Source organism: Trichophyton benhamiae, assembly GCF_000151125.1.
Source record: "Trichophyton benhamiae CBS 112371 chromosome Unknown Abenha-F-W-01a06.fp72, whole genome shotgun sequence".
In the NCBI taxonomy this organism is placed as follows: domain Eukaryota; kingdom Fungi; phylum Ascomycota; class Eurotiomycetes; order Onygenales; family Arthrodermataceae; genus Trichophyton; species Trichophyton benhamiae.
This window is the reverse complement of record NW_003315105.1, coordinates 36,878-58,190: the sequence shown is the minus strand read 5'-3', so window position 1 is coordinate 58,190 and position 21,313 is coordinate 36,878. Positions and strand designations below refer to the sequence as shown.

Sequence of the window (21,313 nt, the reverse complement as noted above, 5' to 3'; positions counted from 1 at the left end):
ATGCATAGCGACATATTTGCCACGGATAGGGCCAGATCTATAGGAATCACATGGAGTATAGTGAGCACATCAACGGTTCATTTTACGTTGAATCAAGATGTAAATTAATATACATGAGCAACCGATATCATACCCACTGATGATTTAACAGCAGATCAATCAAGTGAGTTCATTTTAAAATGAAACGTATAGCCAAACCATTCCAATAACAACGGTCAACAAATGAAAAAATGGAAAGGGATGAGGAACGATGGAAGTATAAGAAAGAAAAGATGCCAAACAAAAGGAATGCATGAAGGGTGTATTTTTGAGTAACTGTGAGGCAACGATATTAGCCTGAGCCTGCACCACCTCCACGGATTCGTTTTCCGCTTCCTGTGTCAGGAGCTTCAGCTCCATCTTCTCTTGTTCGTTTATTACCCTGAGGAATGAACTGTCTGGCCTGGGCATTTAGTCCACCTCGTCCACCTCTAGGACTCGATTGGCCTGCCCCCGCCGGAAGATTGCCAGTCTGGACATTCTGGGCTCCACCACGGCCAGGGCCTCCTCTACCACGGCCGCCGCCACGGGGAATACCATGCCCTCGGGAGGCTCCAAGTTGCTGGCCTTGCTGGCCTTGCTGGCCTTGCTGTGGCTGCTGTTGCTGCTGACCTGCAACGTTATGTGGTTGGGTAACTTGGCCAACAGGCCCACCCCTGCCACGGCCCCCACGAGCTACAGGTAAGCCTGATTGAAGGGCTCGAAGCACCCCAGGACCAGTTCCCCCAGCAGGATGGTGTGTAGACTGAGGAGGCCTGTTAGGGAGGCCTGATACCGGCTGACCTTGTTGGGTCTGCTGGGGCTGCTGGGGTTGTTGTGGATGTTGGGGCTGCTGAGGCTGCTGAGGCTGCTGAGGCTGGACGTTCTGGGCAGGTTGCTCTTGTCCTTGTTGCGGCTGTCCTTGAGCTGTTGGCTGAGGAAGAGAAGAAGGTTGAGGCGCCTGGGGAGCTTGGAGGGCCTGTTCCGGTCGTTCCGCTGGGGTTGGAGTTTGCTGCGAATCAGTAGGCATTGTTGGCTTAGCAGGTGTCGTCGGCGCTGCAGGTACCTGTGCAGCAGCCTGCTGCGTCGCTTGGGGTGGAAGGGCTGCAGGTTGTGCGGGAGCTGGTGCCTGACCTGCAGGTTTGGGCGTAGCGGCCTGAGATACTGGGGCGGGCTTTGCAACTTTGGCAACCTCCCAAACCTCCACTACTGGCTTCTGAGGGGTTTCAGTCGCGGCCTTCTGGACAACTTCTAGCTTAGCTTGTGCATTTCGCGCCCGTCCCTCCGTCATGCTGACCTTGGCCAGCAGTCGTTTCTCGGCCAGTTCGACGGCTGAATTGACCTTCTGGTCCCGCTCCTTCATGTATGCCTCCTTTTCTTCGTTGAACTTCTTCTCCATTTCCTTGAGAGCTGCGGGATCTGCTTCCTTAGACATAGATTCCCGCTCCCTAGCTAGGGCGTTCTTGATATTGTTCCTGACGATGCCGCGGATGGTTTCATTCTTAGCCACCAATTCCCTGGCTTGACTATCAGTTAGCTCTGGGGGGAGTTCACCAGAGGGTCTAGCTGCAAGTTCCTGTTGGTGAGCCGCGGTCATTTTGTCGATTTGTTCTTTATGGGCTGTCTTGTATTCAGCTAGCTTGTTGTTCAGTGTTTCCTTCATTTTCTCGATACGCTCCCTGATCTTTGCATCTGTTTCCGCCTCCTTCTCGGCCAGAGCTGCCTCCAGTTTAGCAACCTTCTCCTCCAGTTCTGCTATCTTCTGTGCACTTTCGGCACTAGGATGTTCAGAAGACACTGCAGCCTGGACAGGAGCGGGCTGTGGCTCAGGAGCGCTCTGAGCAGCAGCGGCTTGTTGATTTTCGGATACGCTAGCTTTGAGAGCATTGAGCTCTTCTCGCGTACTGTTGAGCTCGAGTTGAATGGCCTCCTTCTCTTGAATAGCAATGTTGAGCTCCCCTTGTTTAGCGTTAATTCTGCCCGTGAGCTCCTTGGATCTGGCTTTGAACTGTTCGGTCAGCTTAGAACGAAGATCATGAACCTTCTCCTCAGCTTGCTTCAGCTGTTCTGGGAATGCATCAATCTGAGCCTGAAGGGCACTCTTCTCAGTGGATGCCTCAGCCTGCTCCTTTTCAAGGGTTGCAAGCTTCTCTTTCAGTGCCTCCATCTCAACGGGGTCAACTCGGTCATACTTCTGAAGAATATTTTGAGTGCGCTGTTGCCATCGGTCCCTGTCCTCTTGAAGCAACTTAACTTCGCCATCTTTAGTCTCAAGATTATTCTCAAGTTCTCGGATGCGGGTTTGAAGAGGCTCAGCCTGTTGTTGAATTTCTTCGATTTGAGCAGATTTCGACGCGATGGCTTCTTCGTATTGTTTAATTTGGTTGCGAAGAGTAACACTGCTCTCACGGAAGAGATTGAGCTCGTTAAGGGTTTCCATGAGCTTGTTGTGGTTGAGAGTGTTGTGCTCACTGTCAGCTTCAGCACGGCGTTGCTGTTCAAGTTTGAGGCGAGTCTCTTCAAGCTGGCTCTGAGTGTAATCAAGCTGTTGTCGAAGTCTTTTCCCTTCTTGAGTGGAAAGATGGTATTGGACATCGACAATCTCCTTCTCTCTACGCAGGAATTTGATGACTTCCTGGAGACCCTCCAAGTCAGTACCAGCAGATGCATCGGTTTCTCCCTCAGGATTCTCTGGCATACTGGCCCGATCACGCTGCAGAGCGGAAATTTGGCGAGTGATAGTCTCCAGCTGCCCATGAAGAAGCGAGTTCTGCTTGAGGACTTCCTCCCTGCGGCGATTCAATTCCCCAATCTCAGACTCGTAACGTTCCTTCAACTCATTCCAGTTCTCTTCTTGATGAGTTAGGTTATTCTTAGCGCTCTCTGCTTGTGTCCGCAGATCAACAACTTCCAGTTTGAGTTGGTTGGCTTCGGCTCGGACAGTTTGTAGATTTCTTGCGGCCTCAGCATGCTTGACGAGTTCGTTTTCATAGTTCTGTTGGGCATTCTGAGCAATTTCAGCTTGAGCCTTCAGATCCTGTTGATGGTATTGTGCAGCTGCAGTGTATCGTTCTTCATTCTCTTTGAGCCTCTTGATTTCAGCCTCCAGCATTTCTTTCTGGTCGTCCATACGGCGCTGAGCTTCACCCTCTTGGTCTCGAAGTTTGGAAATCTCGTTGTTAGTAGCTGCAAGCTCGCTAGTGATTTCCTCCACACGTTTCTCCAAATCCGCAATCTTAGCATTCTTTTCCTCAAGAAGGCGATCAGTCTCTTCACGGTATTGCTCATTGGTGTCACTAAGAGCCTCAAGTCTTTCTTCAGTTGACTGGCTAATGGCCTTGAAGTCTTCAGCCTGTTCCTTCGCATGCTCCAGTTCGCCCTTGGTAAGCTCAAGATCACGTTTCAATTCAGACACTTCAATTGCAAGCTCCTGTTCTCGGCTCAACTGGTTGTCGGGCACTGCTTCAGTAGACTCATCCCCAGCAGTAGTTACGGTGGCACCGGTATTGGGCTTATGCTGTAATACCGCAAGTCGCTCCTCTACGCTCTTAAGTTCAACAGATAACTCGTCAACTCTCGACTGCAAATGGTCTCTGCTCGTCTTCGTGGCAATGAGTTCTTCCCGCGAGGAGCTCAGGCTTGTGACAAGATCATCGATTCTCTTCTGGCTTTGCTCGTGGTCATATTCCTTGCGTAGTGTCGCCTTCTTTGCCTCCTCGGTTTCTTCATTGAGTTTGCGTTTGGTAATTTGGAGCTCGGATTCCAAAGACTCAACCGTTGCTTGCAGACGGCGTCTACTCTCAGTTTCAGAATGCTCGCGTTCATTAAGCATAGACTGCAAGTTAGCATTCAATGAATCAAGACGGCTACGTTCATTGCGCAGCGCCTCGTTGTCTTCAATGAGCCTCTTCTCAATGCTCTTCCAAAGTTCCTTCTCAGCTTTGAGATTTGCGCTCTCTCTTGTAAGACTATCTGCAAGTCCGCGTGCTTCCACAAGATCTTCAGCAACTTGCTGCGTACGGAGATCTTGCTTGTTTGCATTCTCCATCAATGCAGTATGTCTCTTCTGGAGTTCCACATTCTCGCCCTTGAGCAAGTTGAAATTAGATTGCAAAAGTTCCGCACGCTGGATGGCAGAGGCAAGCTGACTACTGGCGCGGCTAACTTCACTCTGAAGTTCACTGTTTCTCCTTGTTAACTCGTTGACCTGTTGCTTCAAGGAGGAGTGATCGGTTGCAGTTTCTTCACGGAATGAATCAAAGTGGGCCTGGAGTTTTCTGAGGAGGTCAGCATAGTCAGGTCCAGGAGCCGCGGACATAGTGCTGGCATCAAGAGCAGGAGGAGCTGCTCCCAGGGGCAGAGATTGCGAGAATGGTTCGGAAGACTCTCCGGTTTCGCGACGCCGGATAAGCATGCTGCGGAAAGTATCACGCTCCTTGATGTAGCTCTTGGTTTGCGACACAAGATTTGCCATCTCGTCCCGATAGGTTTGAACACGCACACGGAGTTCTTTCAATTCTTCCTGGTCCTTCTGGTGCGAAATGTCCTTCTGGCGAGCCTCTTCACCCTCCATCTGGTCTCCAAGCTGCCGAAGCATTCTGCGCAATGTAACGTTTTGTTCCTGGAGTTCGTTGAGGTTCTTGAAGGTCGTTAGGTTTCGGCTGATAAACTGACCAGTCTCCGTCATGTCCTCTGCTGATTCTTCAATACCCTCACGAGCAATTTTTTCAAGGTCTGCTCTGTCATATTCCTTTTCACCAGCAGACAACAGGTGGACCTCCATAACCAGCACCTTTACTTGAGAGCTAAGGTCCCTAAGTTGCTGGCGTAATATTTGTCCCTCACGCTCCAGACCTCCAACTTGTCCCTGCCACTTCCTTGCCTCCCGCGTTGCTGCCTCTCTCTCCTTGCCAGCTGTGTCCAGAATGTTGGACATCTCGACGACAGCGGCCTCAAGGCGCGAGTGGTCCGAACGCAGCTCATCAATCTCTGGTTGTCTCGATTCCAAATCCTGTACCATCTCATCCATAGCAGCCTTAAGCTCTTCGTTATTCTTTTGCTCGGCACTGAGAAGGGTTCGCATCTTGTCGTACTCGGTGTACATTTGGGTAAGAGTCAATCCTCCCTTTACACCGCGAGAAGACCTCGGTGAAAATGATCCAACGGGCGTTCCTGGACGCAGGGGAGTAGATACCCCATTGTTGAAGCCAGGGCTCATAGGCTGTAATCTTGCGGCAGATCCCTCCGTCTCCATCTGTTTAATCGCCAGCTCAAGCTCTGCAATGCGACGCTCTGCTGCCTCTTTGTCGGAGTGCTCGGTTTCAATCTCCCCACGAAGTCTAGAAATCTGGTCGGTAGCATCATCTCTGGCCTTATCCAATGCAATTTGGAATTCCTGAACTCGTTGTTTTGCAGTTTCAGCGGCAGCCTGTTGGAGTTGAGCTAGGCGCGTGGAGCTGTCAAGTTCAATGCGGAATGATTCAGCGGCTTGAATGGCTTCCTCCTTTAGTTGCTGTATATTGGTAAGAGACTCATCGTATTTTTGCTCAATATCGTCAAGTCGGCGTTTGAGAGCATTTTCACTGCGTTCCAAGGACTCCACCTTTGAGTTGGCTTCTTCATTTAGTCTTTGAAGTTCTGAGATTCGCGTACCCTTCTCCTTTCGGAATTTGAGGTACTCTGCGGATTTTGTTTTCAATTCTGTCTCGAACCATTCGTTGTTCTTCTTCAGCAGGTCTACTTCCTGTTGCAGGCTCTGCTCTCGGAACCGGGTACTGGCTGCTGTAGATGATGCCGCCTGTATCTTCTGCTCCAGAGCAGTAACTTCACGGCGAAGGTCAACAGTCTTGCGGTGTTGCGTAGAAAGCTCCTCTGCGAGTTTGTCGTAGGCAGTAGATTTCGACTCGAGAAGGCCGAGAGTATCACGATTCGATGCCTCCAATGAAGCTATGCGTGATTTGAAGCTTCCGACTTCTGCTTCACTCGTAGATGATGTTGACTTCAAAGTCCCGATTTCAGATTCAAGCTGGGATCGAGTATTCTCTGTATAGCAGTACGGTTAGAAACATATGATTTACTCTTTCTATATCCTTGCTCCTATATGACTTGCCTGATTCCTGAAGTTTGTTTCGGAGATTTGATATCTCCTCCAATCCTTTCTCTACCGATGACTTCAACACCTTCACCTTGGCCTCACCACCACGAACAGCATTTTCAAGCTCAACCTCTAGTCGTAGCTTGTCCGACTTGAGCTCCTCAGTTTCGCGAGCCTTGGTAGAGATACTCTCCAGTAGCTGGTTCACAAGCTCTACCGTTGGGTTCTCTGATAGTGTCGTTAACGCGGTTTCAGGGATAGCATAGTGCGAAGCAAGGAATGGGATATCGACGGCGGCAGTCGCCATGGCCGCGTCTGCTAGGTGATATACTAGGGAACGGTTCTAAGGCGCGTGTTTGTGACCATCCAAGGCCGTTAACGTCGTCTGGCGCCTGTGTAGTAAACAGAGCTAGCTCATGGACGAGCTCGATGTATAAACAAGCCGTTTAAATCGCACAGGTACCCGCTGTATAGCGCTATATTCCCCCAAATACCATTGCCTGGAGACTACCAGACGTGATAGAGCGGCTGGCGATGCTCACTATCGATGAGATCTCCAGGCTTCACTCCTGGTCGAGCAGAAACTACAGCAAAAACTACTTTTGAATCTTCGGTCGATGTTTTGGAGGCTTTTTTTGGATGTCACGTGATGTCTTTCCAGCCTAAACTAAAGAAACTTCGTCCTTTTTCGGTTTCACCTCTGAAGCAACGACATCATCGACATCTCCAGCCTCAACGAACGTCCAGCCCGGTGGCCATACGAAGTGGGAGAGAGAGTTTGCAGTTAAAAAGGAGTCCGGGCGCCTGCGGGAGAGAGCTATGCGAGTGATTTCGTCTGCTCGATAGATGTGTCTTTGAGGCCGCCGTGAGCCTCCTCTGGTTGACCGTGTGAGAGCGGATAGGACACACGACTGTATCAAGCACGCATACATACGCACATCCTCCCACGATGTCTTATTTCCAGAAGCAGATAAACTCCTTCAGCAACAGCGTGGTCTCTGTGGCGAGCAGACTCCCCTCTGACCGAAGAGCCGCTGTTGCCAATAATGCGGCTTCTTCTACTCTCCAGCCGGCCTCGAACGCATCGACTCCTGCCGCTCAAACCCCGAGACGCCATGACGCTGACATCGTCTATTCGCAGCCTGCCAATACGGGGACGGGGAGAGATATCATGACCCAGGTGATCTTTGCTATCGAGCATATGAAGGGCAAGGATGTTCCGCTGAAGTTCTCAGATATCGAGTCGTACCTATCGCTGTCAAGACAGGGGCATGATATGGGATACATCCACGCCTTAAGGCGCATCCTGCAGTCGCACGATAAAGTCCAGTACGATCCGGCTGGTGCCAACGGCGAAGGAACCTTTCAGTTCCGTCCTCCACATAACATCCGATCTGCCGACCAGCTCTTGCAGCATCTCCAGTCTCAGAAGACGGCCCAGGGTATGAGTGTCCGCGAGCTGCGTGAAGGCTGGCCTACTATCGTAGAGACGATCAATAAGCTTGAGAAGGAAGGAAAGCTGCTTGTGACTAGAAACAAGAAAGACAACCATCCCAAGATGATATGGGCAAATGATCCCTCTCTCTCGCAGAAGTTTGACCCGGAGTTCTGTCAGATCTGGGAAAAGGTTAAGATTCCCGACCATCAGACCGTGATGGAAGAGCTCGAGAAGGCTGGAATTACGCCTACCAGCAAGCACAAGGCTGCCAAAACCAGGCCAAAGGTAGAACAGAAGAAGGTCAAGAAGGCACGCAGGAGCGGCAAGACTACGAATACGCATATGGCTGGCATCTTACGAGACTATTCACACCTTAAAAAATAATGTTGCCCTTGGGTTATCAGGGCGGATCTACTGGGGTTTGGTGTACAGGGAGTTCGTCGGTTCTACACATATTCTCTTCAAGCATGACTTCGGCGTTTACTATTTCAAACATGTACATTTATCTGCATGCATTTGTTTCCCATCTTGACTTTAATTCATTTGGCTCTAAAAGAAATAACGCCAATAGGAACCGCTTCTATAGTTTTCCGTTATATCACCATGAGTAACAGAGGGGAGAATGCACCATAATAATGTATAACCAGGCAGTATATCATAACCCAAAAAAAAGTGAGAGAGAGGGAGAACGAAACGAAGAGCAGGATGTTCTCTTAACTATGCTTCCCATTAACGACTGGAAGAGGTCCCTCTGTCTTCTCCAGGTATTCCACCAATGCCTCGATCGTACAGACTTTGATGCCCCATTTCTTTCCAAACTTCAAGCATCCGTCCCGCCGAAGCATCCCACCACCGGACCGCTCGGCGACTCCCTCTGGAGATTCGCCATCTTCAACTAGCTCACAGATGACGCCGGCAGGGAACTTCCCGGCCAATCGGCAGAAGTCAACAGTAGCTTCAGTATGGCCTCGCCGCTCACGTACTCCTCCGACTTTTGCTTGGAGGGGTAGGATATGGCCGGGCCGTCGGAAGCTGGAAGGCTTGACATCAGGTGAGGCTAGGGTGCGGCAGGTAAGCGCTCTATTATGCGCAGAGATTCCGGTGGTGACTGAGGGGTCATTTGAGTCGATTGAGACTGTGTATGCGGTGCGGTGAGGATCGGTGCTCTGGGTGACCATCTGGGGAAGTTCGAGATGGGTGGCTAGGTTGGGCAGTATCGGGGCGCATATATATCCACTGTAGGATTTGCCATTGTCAGCTACAGGCGATAAACCAGCCGTGAAAAAGGGCTCCCGAGTCTATGCTGACCTTGAATGTCTGACCATGAAGGCCATTTTGCGAGTGGTAATGGAATCTGCGGCAATGATCAGGTCGCCCTCATTCTCTCTGTCTTCTGAGTCAAGCACGATGATGAATTCTCCATTTCCTGTTAAGAGAAGCACAGCAGTTAGCAATCGCATCAGGCACTCAGACAGCGCTATAAAGACATACTGAACGCCTCTACCGTCTCTTCCACCGTATTGAACCGCAATTCCTCCTGTGGCAACGCCATCGCTGAGCCGTATCTGATGAGAGTGCGGGGGGGTTATTTTCTCGACCGGGACAGCGTAGGGGCGGCAATAAGGGGTATAAGTGACAGAACAGGCGAGACAGAGAGGAGGACTCGAGACTCAGGGGCGTCCGGGCAGATATAAGGATGCGTCAGGCAGGATTGCGGTTCGAGTATAAAAATGCGACCAGAAATGCGACCTGGACATCGAGATAAAAACTAAGAAAGCCTAAAAAAGGTACCTAGAGGCCACCACTTTTTTCCCTTCGGCCGCCGACGGGGAGAAGAACCCGACCTGCAGCCAATAAATGCTTGCTCCGGACGATCTATTGACCCTAAAGGCACCGGGTTGAAGGGCGCTGGCAGGCCGTCGAGCAGCCACACAGCGCGAAGCTCGACGTCGCTCGTTATGCTCATGCGTTCTACATCGCCGGCGCAGGCGAAAAATCCCGGGTGGCTCCGTGCCTCGGCCGATTCTTGCATGGGCCGGATAGCTAGGTACACTTAGTAGTTAGCGACTTCGGCCGTCTGGCTGCAAAAGTGCCGGCGGCGAGCACGAAGAGAAGACGAGAGAAGGCGACGGCGAGGTGAATAGAAGCTTGATTTGTAAATCCTACAAAGCATGATGGAGCAACTCGAAGAGCAAGGACGTTGGCTAGACGGCCGTGTGATTTATAAGTGCTATCAAAGCATTTGAAAGCAGGCCTGCGTCGAGACGTATCATATCCAGCCCATAGACATGCACTTTCTAAAGTCCCGCCAGGCCTCCCTTTCAATCCTCATCCTCTCTACTTCTTGTTCGGAGGGCTCTTCAGCTACTGGCGGTTCTTCTTTGTCGGCATGGGAGAAGCGTACCCGCCCAATTTGAGATCCAGTCCAGATGATCAGCCCGTCTTGGTCCAGCCTGCTGCCCCTGGTAGGTATGATCTTGCGAGCTACACGGCTGTTTGCGCCATAATCACAGTCTTGTTCAATGGTGGGGTTAATCACCCTCCCTTCCATAGTCACCAGAGACCTGCCGTTCAGGTCCAGAGTCCGTAAAGGCGTCCTGCCGTCTCTCTCCATCCAAATGATGCGGCCCACTGAATCTGAAAACACAATCCGAGATCCATGGAGGGCTACAGAGAGAAGCTTTGAGGGAGAAGCAGACGCTCTGTTGACGTTGACAGTTTTGATTGTGAAGGCAGAGTTGCCATCTGTATTTGGAGACGTATGGGAGTATATTTCTATGGAGCCAATCCCCCTATTCTCTCCGCATGCAACGAAAGACTGACCTCGAACGCTGGAATCTGACGGACGATAGTATTTGGGGATGGCTGGCAAGGCCGCCAGCCCGCATAACCGAGCACCAGAGTGTACACTTGCTTGTAGGCGTCCCAGATTTCGGCGGTCATAAAGAAGGATACTCGGGAATCGCCCAGCCACGACTATGGAATTCGTGCTCGGGGGTGGAGGGTGGAGGATGCAGTGAGGGCCGGGCTGAAGTAACTCGGTATAATTCACTGTTCCAGAATTTCCGGCAGTTGGATGTAATGATGAGTGAGACTCCAGGAGAATAGATGTATCTCTCTGTTGATACACCGGCTGGAGTCTCGGATCGAATAGATGGAGCCCTTTCCTTGTGGCAACCGTAATAGGGGCCTGGTAGTCTGGCGTCTCCTGTGATAAAGCAAATATACACTCTGGATAAGTCCTCTGCGAGATCAGCTCCAGGGTGGACAAGTCCACTTCATTAACAACGTTGGCGTCAGCAATATATGCTCTCTGTGAGATAGAATCAACACTGATTCGCTCTGTAATGCCATCATGCACCGTATCATTCAGATTAGCCGACGACGAGAGACTGGGAAGCGAAAGCACAGAACGACTTGACCGAGCAGCTTTCCCCCGACTAGCATCCCAAATAGCCACCAAGCCGTTCTCAAGTAGTCCAACAACCTGGTCGTCTGCACCGTAACTCCTGTTCTTTAGGACGCCAACCCCTTTGGCCTCCAGTGGACGACCACGGTCATTAAGGTCTTCAACAGCCGGACTCTGTAACCAAGTGACATTCATAGGGCCATAGCGAGCAACGTATTCGGCACACCAGTCAATTTCCTCCTCTGGGTCTGACGGGTCCCAACGCACCGCAGCGTTGGCTGGGGTATCCTCAAACAGGTGAGACTGCCACACCCGTTTGCTAGATAGTGTATATAAAGCGAGCTTCTGCTTCAACTTCATAAAGCGCTCTTTCAGAGCCAGATAGCATATCTCGCGCCATACGACGTTATCACGCGCGGCAGCATATAGACTCCGTGATACCAGCTGCAAAATGACCAGGTCTTCTGGAGAGAGATCTAGTTACACCGTCAGCCAGATCATTAGCATTTTAGTAGGCAACCGGAAAATCATACAGCTAGTGATTACCCGGAGAATCTCAAGTGGCAATCGGTCCATCATAGCATATCATGTGTCGTGGTGTATTGTTAATTGGTAGCCTAGCGTACTTCATTTATCACCAGAGGTTGGGATGTTGAGTCGTAATTTTGTCTGAGGTCAGCCGGATAAACTAAGTATACCTTACATCATAGATTTTCCATCCATATATTAGGCCTACGGTCTCTGCTACAAAGGACCGCTTGTTCGGATTTCCTTGCCGTACCTCATTTTAACATTATATCTTGTTATATATCTACGATGGGATGTGAAATATACCAATTAAAGCATGACATCTCTAAATTCAGGGCATATATAGCTCATTGATCGGGTTTCATAACTGCATCCTTACATAAAATCGTAACTTTTTTGAAGAACCGGCGCCATTCCAGTGGATCTCCCTTGATCTTCACAAATTCAACTTCAACAAGGCCCTCTGACACCGTCTCTATAAGGATATTCCCATGGAGTGGGCACTTCCTATCGTCTGTAGTTCGTAGTCGGATGAGTACCGATTCCGTGGATATCTTTGGTGCAACAGGGACGTGCAGGAGCTGCAAGGCCTCGCAGATCCGAGAAACCAAAGATTTGGCAGGCCAGGTGGAGAAGAAGCGAGTGAGACCTGAGGCTGGAACAATATCCTGGAACCGCTGCGCGTTCTGGGTGCGACTGAGCGGCACCGATGGCGTGGCGCAGAACTGCGACATGGACGGCTCTTCCAGGAGCTGTTCTGCTAGAAGAATGGCTTGATCAGTAGTTATGCCATCCTTAGGCTGTGAAGCTGACTGGAGCCCGGTTGTTAGTCGAGGCGGGCCGTCCCAATCCATGAGGCTGGGATCCATAGGGGTCTCTGGCTGGGTGGACGAAAATTTAGGCTTCAAGTCGTCGCTGGCCCCCAAATCAATATCCATTGGATCAGAGCCACTGGGCTGTGATTGTGCCTGTGATGAGGACAATGGGTTCTGAGAGAAGTCGATGTGCAGCGACTCGAACATGGTTGTAGCAAGCTTGACCGGGTTGGCGAGCTTTCCATCCACAAGGTGTTTGTTATGTCGTGTAAACCAGGGGTGTCTGCGAATATCTGCCATGTTGAACCTACTGTTAACGTCCAGCTTTAGCATACCACGAAGGAGTGAGAGTGCATCCGAGGGGATATCATTCCATAGCTCATCCGAAGGCCTTGAGTTTGATTTGACATAGTTACAAAACTCGTAGCTCTCGTCTGTAGGGCTATCCCATGGGGTATTCCCCACCAGCAGCACAAATAGCACAATACCACATGACCATGCGTCTGCGATATCAGCCCTGTAGCCCCGGCCCTTTGAGTGACCTCGATTGCTACACTGAATGACTTCGGGGGCAATGTAGGGGGGACTTCCACACAACGTGGTGTTTAACTTCAGTTTCCCGCCATATTCAAATAGCGTAGCAAGTCCAAAATCGGCAATCTTGAGGTTTCCATCCATGGATAACAGAATATTTTCCGGTTTGATATCTCGATGGCCAACTCCCTTAGAGTGCATGAATCCAACCGCATTAATCAACTGCGAGAAGTAAACATGCGCTATATCCTCGCCCACACCTTCATCAGCTTCAATTTTGTCAAATAAGTCACCACCTTCAGCAAGTTCCATGGCAATCCACCGCCAGGCCTCATTCTCCCCTGTATTATAGAATTCTATGATGTTCTCGTGGCTGCCGATATGTTTATGCAGCGCGACTTCCATCTGCAGCTGCTTTGCACTAATATGTCCATGTTTGGCGGCATATTCCTTGTGTATAAATTTCACTGCAAATATAGGACCGTCCGCATTCGTGGGACAGCCCTTCTTGATGCTAGAAATGGGATATCAGCAGGCTATCTATCAAGTAGAGAGCGCGTAGGGGAAAAAAAAAAAAAAAAAAAAAAAAAAAAAAAAAAAAAAAAAAAAAGAACTAAAGAAAGAAAAAGCAGGCAGAAACTGGCAAACAATACGCATTGCAAAGCATATATTTACCATGCATAGGCCCCCTGTCCTATTGTCCGTGAGACTATGCGGAATGGCAAGTCATCAGGCAACGGCGCCAACTGCGAATGCTTCATGGCCAAACGAGTGTCAGGGTCGAAGAACGAGTGAAACAGGACTCAAGGATCGCAGCCCAGCCTGCATGAGAAAGTCCTTTGCCAGTCTCTCTCGTCCAAACGGCCTCGTCTTGTGCAGCTGAACCAACTCACTGTCCTCGACGCGGGACGACGCAGTTTCAGGTTGATCCTGGCGCGCGCGGGTCGAGTGGACGGGAAGCGCCCTTGGGGGTTTCTTATCGATAAGCCGTGCGGCGGTTGCCAGGGAAATAAAACACAAACACAGCGAGTGAACAAACGAAGAGCGAACAACTTCCAAACCGCCCGGCGTCTGTTTCTTTTCTGGCTGACACTCTGCGAGGACGATACCACGGCGTTAGATATTGGGGGCCTGCTTTTCGTTTATCCTTTTAATGAGACAGACTTGAGTCCTAGCTAGCTGGGGCCCGATATTTAATACTCCTGCGAGACCACCACCGCTCTTCCCTTAATACTCCCATCGTCGACTCTTTTAGAGCCAGGTTGGATATTTTATTGAAGTGAATCAGTCGAGAGCGGCCATGGACTTCGCTATTGAAGATTCTCAGAATGCGGCTCCTGAGGGCCAGGCCAATGTCGAGCACTCGAAGCTCGGTTCGACAGCTTCCAAGCCGGACACCCAAAGCGTTACCAAGAGGTTTGTCTAATGGACTTGCCCTGCTTCCATCTGACTATTTAGTTAGTTAATTTTGACACTCCTACTAACTATCTTATCCGCCAGACTCCAGAGCGAGCTCATGCAGCTGATGATGTCCCCTTCTCCTGGCATATCAGCCTTCCCGGACGGAGACGGGAACCTGCTCAGCTGGACTGCCACCATCGACGGACCTGACGACACTCCCTATCAAAAGCTCTCCTTCAAACTCTCCTTTTCCTTCCCTACAAACTATCCATACGCTCCTCCTACCGTCTTATTCAAAACGCCAATCTACCATCCCAATGTGGATTTCTCTGGACGGATCTGCCTTGACATTCTCAAGGAAAAATGGAGCGCAGTATATAATGTCCAAAGCGTGCTTCTCAGCCTTCAGAGCCTTCTAGGAGAGCCTAATAAGTTCGTTATATCCATACTCGATTATTAGCCTTGGTTTACTTGTGTTGCGTTACTAATTTGTATCTGCTATAGTGCAAGTCCCCTGAACGGACAAGCCGCTGAGCTGTGGGATAAGGACCCTGCAGAGTATCAAAGGCTCGTTTTAGCTCGTCACCGAGAGATCGAGGCTGGCGAGTGAAATTTTACGTCTAGATCTTAACGATTCCTGGGAAATGGTCTTCGGGCCAATTCCAATATAAACGAATTCCATTGCATTTGTCGGAAGGCAGGGAAGAAGGCATTTTTATTTACCGTTGGTCGTTGGATTGTTTTCTTCTTGGTTCGGTCTGGGAGCTGGAGTTTTCTCCATTGGTGCTGCATGAGAACGCTCCAATGCGCCACAGCCCTTTGGAATGGACGAAGCTGTGTTTCTTCTTATTCTGCATAACCTGGTACTTTGAACGCTGGCACTGCACGGCAAGAGATGCCCTATAATGGACGAAAAGATGACAAGTGTGCATTGTATCTGGTGGATTTTTTTGCTTCTCTTGCTTCTTTCTTCAAATGAATTCTATTAATCCAAACCTGCTGCCATGCCTCTTTATTTAGGCTCCTGAGTAGCAACCAGAGTATGAACTTTATAACTTGGCCCTTGTTTATCCGAATGCAAGCATCCGTGTATATGTCAATAAACACCAAGGAAGAAAATTGTAGGCCTTGAAATACGCAAAATATGGAACTCATTCAGAGCGGCATTACTGTCCAGTTTACGAATATCTCGCTAGCGGCCAAAAAGTACTAATCAATGGTAGTCATGGCCCAACAGTTAGTTAAGCTGTCAGATCTCAGAGTAGGTAGTCGTATATCTCTCACCAACTATTTGGTTTGATACAGGTGCTCACTGTTACTAGTTATTCCTCCCCAGGGATTCGATGGGTGGCGGCTTCAGGGCTTAGCCATTATTCGGGCCCAGAGACACAGAAGAGCAGTTTTTACCTTCCATCACCATGCGATGACTGGTTTGCCGTTGTTACACTTCGTCCAGTATATCATTCAAACCATATGGACTATCTGCTGATGATTCCAATGGTGATGCCTGAGCCTTGTTTGACCCTGGAGGCCAACATTCTCACGCTGAAGCCCTCCCCAAAGAGCTCAATCACCTGGTCTATGGTCAAAATAACACAGCTAATCGGTCCTCTGGAAAAGAGCAATATTCCCAATTTTAAGCTTGAGTTCGATCTAGCTGGGCCATGTTTGTTCAAAGACGGATAATTGAAATAGGTTCCCCGGAGGACGAAATTAGCAAAGTTAACGCGTCGGGCGAATACATTGATTTTATTCGGCATCTCCTAACCATTGGCCAAAAGAAATGGTCAACAGCAGAGCAGCCGTTACAACACCCATGGCCTTAAAGGAGTGTCAAGGAGTATATTGAATTTTTGAATTTGGGTATCGTGGCGGCGGCTGACAAAAGCCACACCTAACCGTGGTATCTCTCGAGTTCAACTCATGATTTCTTATGCGATGTTAGCCAATACTCGAGTACCTTCTTGAAAGACCCGTAAGCTTTGAAGGCAATGTCGTATAAACGGACCAGGGTATCAGTTAGCACGGTTCTCGACACGAATGTAATCTTTTTTCCTCGTTTTGAAGCCCGTGCCCCCTGATGCAGGAGAGAAGGCAAGGGAAGAAAGAGAAAGCCAGGCGGTCAGCCCTATAAATAGGAATTATATACGGGCCCTCGTGATGTATAACTATTTACAGACATGAACTGTGCATATCATAATATATGAAAAGCAAGGCTCTAATGGCCCTAGCTTGGCCGTGGCGTGAACTACGACAAGTAATATCGTGTTCTCTTGGATATTGGAGTTTGTTGAGAGGAGAAATTAAAAGCCACGTAAACATATAAGTAGATAGTTGAAGCTATGAACGCCGGGTCCAGTTAGCTAACAGGCTCATATTCACATTGCCATGGTCGAGTTCATTCCCATGGCCATGTCCTTTGGTTTAAAGAACTGCTGTTGGTCGGTAACTAGGAGTCCAGCGATGCTGGCACTGGTGAATGTGCTCAATGCTCCTGTCAACATGGCGCTCAGTGCAACCTGTGACACGTCTCCAATACGGCTCGGAGCCAATTGGGCCAAGACACCTATTTGATTACCAAGGGATCCGATGTTCGCAAACCCACAAAGAGCATATGTAGCGATTAGTCGAGAGCGAGGCGAGAGATCGGCGTAATTAGGATCTTGCTGAAGGGCAGTATAGGCCACAAATTCATTCTATAAATACTGGTATGAGAGAATGAAGCTGGTACGGGGAGTGGGATAACCATTAGTTATAACTTACCGCGATAAGCTTGAGACCAATAAGCTGGGCGACTTTGTAGAGATCGCCGGTTCGCGGGACGCCTAAAAGGAAGGCAATTGGGTAACAGAGGTAGCCCAGGATAAGCTCCAGGGTAAGGTCTGGCCCTTCGATTGTCAAATAGCGACCCCACCAGGTAAGAAGGCCGTTGATGAGACCGATTAAAGAAATGATGCACAAGAGAGTGGCAGCTATCATACTGCCGATCTTGAGACCCAGCCAGGCGCCAGTTGCAAATGCGTGAAGTGCGTTTTTTGCTTTGTGTTCGTCATCTTCTGGGACAACCACCCGGCCAGCAGTGAGAGTTTCTTCAGTTTCGGGATATCTCATTTTCGAAACTGCCAGAGACGCAGGAATACTCATAACACAAGACGAGATCAAAGCCTGAGGATTAACTCCTATTCCAACATAAGCAATCAATACACTTCCAGCAATTGTTGCGAAACCAGAGCACATGACTTGATGAATTTCAGCCATGGTGAGGTAATTGATAAACGGTCGGATAAGCATGATCGACTCTCCTTGGCCGATGAACGGTGATGCTGCGGCAACAACAGCTTCTGCTCCAGAAACACGCATGGCCCAGAAGAAGAATGACGCGAATTTGGCAACAAACCACTGTATGAAACCAACGTAGTAGAGCAGCTGAACCAGGGATACGAAGAAAATAATGGCAGGCACCACATTGGCCAAAAACCATTTTATCTTCACAACATCCGGGGTGGTAAGAAATTGGGTACCAAGTGACGCGAATCCCAGTAGATCAGTCGCACGTTGAGAGATGAAGTGGAAGATATCATATCCGACCGTGGTTCGGAGAACAAAGATAGCGATGACGAATTGCACAAGCATTCCAACAATAACTGTCCGCCATACAATCTTCTTTCTGTTCTTAGATGTAATCCATAGGCAGAGCAGGAGTAAAGCAAGGCCAAACAAGCTAATTGCTCGATTTTCACGAGTGTTATCCTGAGACTCTTCGGACACAAATGCACCGATGATGATCACACATACGACGAAGGCAGCAGCAAGAGGCGTTTGCATCTTCTGAGGGATCATGTTGGCGGCAGGTTGTGCGGTACGCGACCATAACCAGTATATTGGTTTGGTCACTATGGAGATGGGTACATAGTTGAAAATGACCCTGAGAGTGACGCCGAGATAGACAAGGAATGGGACAACCCATCCGAGTTCCTTGCGACGAAGGATTAGACCGGCAATCCACCAGCTGAACCACTCATCGTCAGCAAAACTTCATACAAACTCGCTCCCACGATAAACGAGATAGCCCAGCATGTCAGCAAGAGACAAAGCAACTCACCCTGTGAAAATTAGCCAGATCCCTATATTTAGCGCAAGGCGAATCTCCTTCTTGTATCGCGACCTTAATGTACGCCTGCCACCCTCTGAGGAATTTTGTGCGCTTTCAACGTCCCCCGTGGTTCCGACGACAGGCTTTTCGGTCGAGCTCACTATTCTGTCACTGGTATTGGAAGTCCCTCTCTCAGCAGCCGCTCCATCTTCGACAGGCTTCTCATCATTCATAGCTTGATGGACATGATGTGCATCGTGGTGCTGATGCGCTGGGTTTAAGGCTGGCGCCGGCGGATTCGCTCCTGGCGTTTCTGGAGATGGCGAGCTGTCCGCAACGGGGTTCTTATCTTGTTGATTCTCCATAGTTTCACCTGCTCTTAGTCAAATAGTGCCTCCCGACCGCCCTATAAAGTGTCTGGTGTTTTCTTGAGATGGCGTGGAGGATGTTAAAAGTGCCTGAACTCGTCAGCCCTCCAGCTTTGGCAAGGGAGCAAGCAGGTTGAATGCACAAGCTCCCTTCAGCTCAAGATGCAACGACTCGATGCAAGATCAATTGACACGAATGTTGTCGGCCGTTATAGTGCGAAAACTGCCCGCGCGTACTTCGTAGATTGAAAGGAAAATTATGGCAGATGTGTGGGATGATGCAGAGTTTGTGCGGAGTATCGGTGGCGGTCCAGCTCTCCCAACTTAAATTAGAAAAGCCACAGGGCCGAGATGATGGTAACTATGTTGGAGTTGCCTGGGGATCGGCCGGCAATTATGTAGAAATGCGCAGATTCTCAAGTCAGGGACAGTTCGGCACGAATAGGCGAAGGCCGACAGGATTTTTCACTAAATTTTTACTCCTTTGCGATGATCTCGGGCAACCCCAGATTTAGAGACGGTCCCGTCCTGCCCTCGTGAGACGCGAGAGAAGCTCTCTTGGGTGGAGCCGATCCATGGTTGCATTCACACCTCGCCCAAGCCCAACAGCTGCGCCAAAGGCAGCGATGCAGGAGCGGACAGTAGAAGCGTGCATAAGAAGCTGGGGAGAGAGCATGTTGATTGGGTCGACCGTGCATTCCTGGCGTAACAACGATTCGGACGGCTCATTCTTCTGCTCAGGCTGGGTGGCCATGAAGCTCACGCAACGAGGCTAGGGTTCGCTCGTCGTCTTTCATTTTTATTGATCATTATTCCCCTTGCCCGAGCGGCCATTCAATTTGCTCATCTGTCAGTTCTAGGGCGTTTTTGCCCACGCCATGTTCGTCCAGCATTTGGCCGACAATGGCAAGCAAAAACGTGAGTGGCGGGGCGTCCCTGCGCTAGGAATGTAACGTCGTCATTTCTCTTGATATTAAAAGGTCATTATTATTTTCTAGCTGGTAACTGCCCGCCACTGGTGCGGGAGGGGAGGTTTCATACCATCCAGGTGCAACCTCGGCGCTTTGGTGGCCCAGCGGCCAGGGATGTTTGACAAGGCATTCTCCGGTCCTAGCAGGCTGACTTTGGACCCCAGATTCGACCCAGAGTACTTGAGTGCTTTCCAACGGTCTGGTCCCATCGAGTGTTAGGTAAATTGTCCTCGCGCTCACTGTTGTTCTTCAGATGAAGTTGAAATGAAAAAAAAGACGCCCTTCGATGTCTCCTTGAGATGGTCACGTGTCCCTACTTGAGTCTGATGTCTCGCTCGCCGAGACAACGTTTCCCTCCGATAGACAACGACGACGATACGTTTTGTAAAGAGGCGAATATATCGGTATACCTAAGTGAGTATGGGCTTCTAGGTGAAGGCGCAAGTACCTAACTCTGCTCCTGTGATATATCATGCGAATACAGCTGACTGGGCGTGTAACCAGGTAGCCCTACCGACCGACTAGCTAATAACTAATACTCTGGGTTTATGGCTGTCTCATGAATAATATAGATCTGAGGAAATAATGCTGAGATAAATTCCAGCTACTTTATCGCACCTCGTGGCCTAACGATACACAACAAAGTCTTCCCTAATATCCGGTTATCCTAACTCTATGCAGTTAGACAGGTGGAACAGGCAGCATCTCAGCAACCGCTTCGGCGTTTGACAATATATGGAGCAAATTGCTGCTCTATATCCATGTCACGGAGATAAACCCGCGTTCATCCCAAAGAAGAAGCTCGTTTAGGGTAAATCTTTTTTTTTTTTTTTTTTTTTTTTTTTTTTTTTATGAATGGACGACCTTCCAACAATATGACATCCGGTTCTTTGTCCGTGTCGAAGCAAAGCTCGGCCAGCGGGGAAATCCAGGTTAATTTGACATAACGCGGGGTGTACCGAAGTGTCACCGAATCTGCTGGCATAGACCATGGCCTTTGGATACAGTATACGGAGTATATAGCCTTCTTAGTGAGGTTTTCAACGGAACGGTCCTTTTATCACGTCCCAAGGATCATGTAACCATCTAGCAGTCCAGGAGATCTAGATTCAGCTGTGAGTATGAAAATGCAGACCTACATTATTACAGGCTGTAAAAATAGGACATTGGCGAGGTAAACATTGAGCGGCCTATAGAAACTTGCCCAAGGTCGACCGGTTGTTGTATGTTCTTTGTCTAACTCACTCCGATACACACACAGATGATGGCCCAGTCAGGGGATTTCAAAGAACCCACTCGATCAGCTGCAGCCCTGGAATCACCACTACGATCGCCGGCTACGGCGGAGTATGTCCGAGTCGCACGATGACCCATTTGGACTTGTTCTCTTTGCTCAATTCGTTGCTGCGGTCAGAATGCTTCTCTGTTTAGCTAACTATTAAGCTTGACCAATTTAACCTTGAGTATTAACAGGAAAATTGGGATCCAGTGTATCATTATCAAACATATGCAAACCAGGTGCTTGCTGAAAAGTGGATTGAGTTAGGGATATATGGCTTATATACACTGTGCATAACAAGGTCGTCCCTTCCTGTCCATACCACCTCTAAAGATGGGGAAGACAAGCCACAGACTTCAGTCTCG

The 21,313-nt window shown here is 49.4% G+C and overlaps 7 protein-coding genes across 7 annotated transcripts; 2 read left to right on the top strand and 5 right to left on the bottom strand.

Annotated features, from left to right (window-relative positions):
• Positions 1–331: 331 nt before the first annotated feature.
• Positions 332–6,419, bottom strand: ARB_07453 (uncharacterized protein; the record flags this gene model as incomplete). The annotated part of the gene is made up of 2 exons (XM_003014102.1): positions 332–6,060; positions 6,128–6,419. 2 exons carry the CDS (start codon positions 6,417–6,419, stop codon positions 332–334), a joined length of 6,021 nt encoding a protein of 2,006 aa, XP_003014148.1.
• Positions 6,420–7,061: 642 nt separating this feature from the next.
• Positions 7,062–7,934, top strand: ARB_07452 (uncharacterized protein; the record flags this gene model as incomplete). The annotated part of the gene is made up of 1 exon (XM_003014101.1): positions 7,062–7,934. The coding sequence occupies one exon, from the start codon at positions 7,062–7,064 to the stop codon at positions 7,932–7,934; it is 873 nt and encodes a 290-aa protein (XP_003014147.1).
• Positions 7,935–8,263: 329 nt separating this feature from the next.
• ARB_07451 (uncharacterized protein) lies at positions 8,264–9,010 on the bottom strand (the record flags this gene model as incomplete). The annotated part of the gene is made up of 2 exons (XM_003014100.1): positions 8,264–8,786; positions 8,859–9,010. 2 exons carry the CDS (start codon positions 9,008–9,010, stop codon positions 8,264–8,266), a joined length of 675 nt encoding a protein of 224 aa, XP_003014146.1.
• Positions 9,011–9,819: 809 nt separating this feature from the next.
• Positions 9,820–11,535, bottom strand: ARB_07450 (uncharacterized protein; the record flags this gene model as incomplete). Its single annotated transcript, XM_003014099.1, has 2 exons — positions 9,820–11,435; positions 11,493–11,535. 2 exons carry the CDS (start codon positions 11,533–11,535, stop codon positions 9,820–9,822), a joined length of 1,659 nt encoding a protein of 552 aa, XP_003014145.1.
• Positions 11,536–11,834: 299 nt separating this feature from the next.
• ARB_07449 (uncharacterized protein) lies at positions 11,835–13,241 on the bottom strand (the record flags this gene model as incomplete). Its single annotated transcript, XM_003014098.1, has 1 exon — positions 11,835–13,241. The coding sequence occupies one exon, from the start codon at positions 13,239–13,241 to the stop codon at positions 11,835–11,837; it is 1,407 nt and encodes a 468-aa protein (XP_003014144.1).
• Positions 13,242–14,136: 895 nt separating this feature from the next.
• On the top strand, positions 14,137–14,697 carry ARB_07448 (ubiquitin conjugating enzyme (UbcH), putative; the record flags this gene model as incomplete). The annotated part of the gene is made up of 2 exons (XM_003014097.1): positions 14,137–14,252; positions 14,337–14,697. 2 exons carry the CDS (start codon positions 14,137–14,139, stop codon positions 14,695–14,697), a joined length of 477 nt encoding a protein of 158 aa, XP_003014143.1.
• A 1,918-nt stretch (positions 14,698–16,615) lies between these two features.
• Positions 16,616–18,695, bottom strand: ARB_07447 (uncharacterized protein; the record flags this gene model as incomplete). The annotated part of the gene is made up of 3 exons (XM_003014096.1): positions 16,616–16,933; positions 17,001–18,270; positions 18,340–18,695. 3 exons carry the CDS (start codon positions 18,693–18,695, stop codon positions 16,616–16,618), a joined length of 1,944 nt encoding a protein of 647 aa, XP_003014142.1.
• Positions 18,696–21,313: the final 2,618 nt, after the last annotated feature.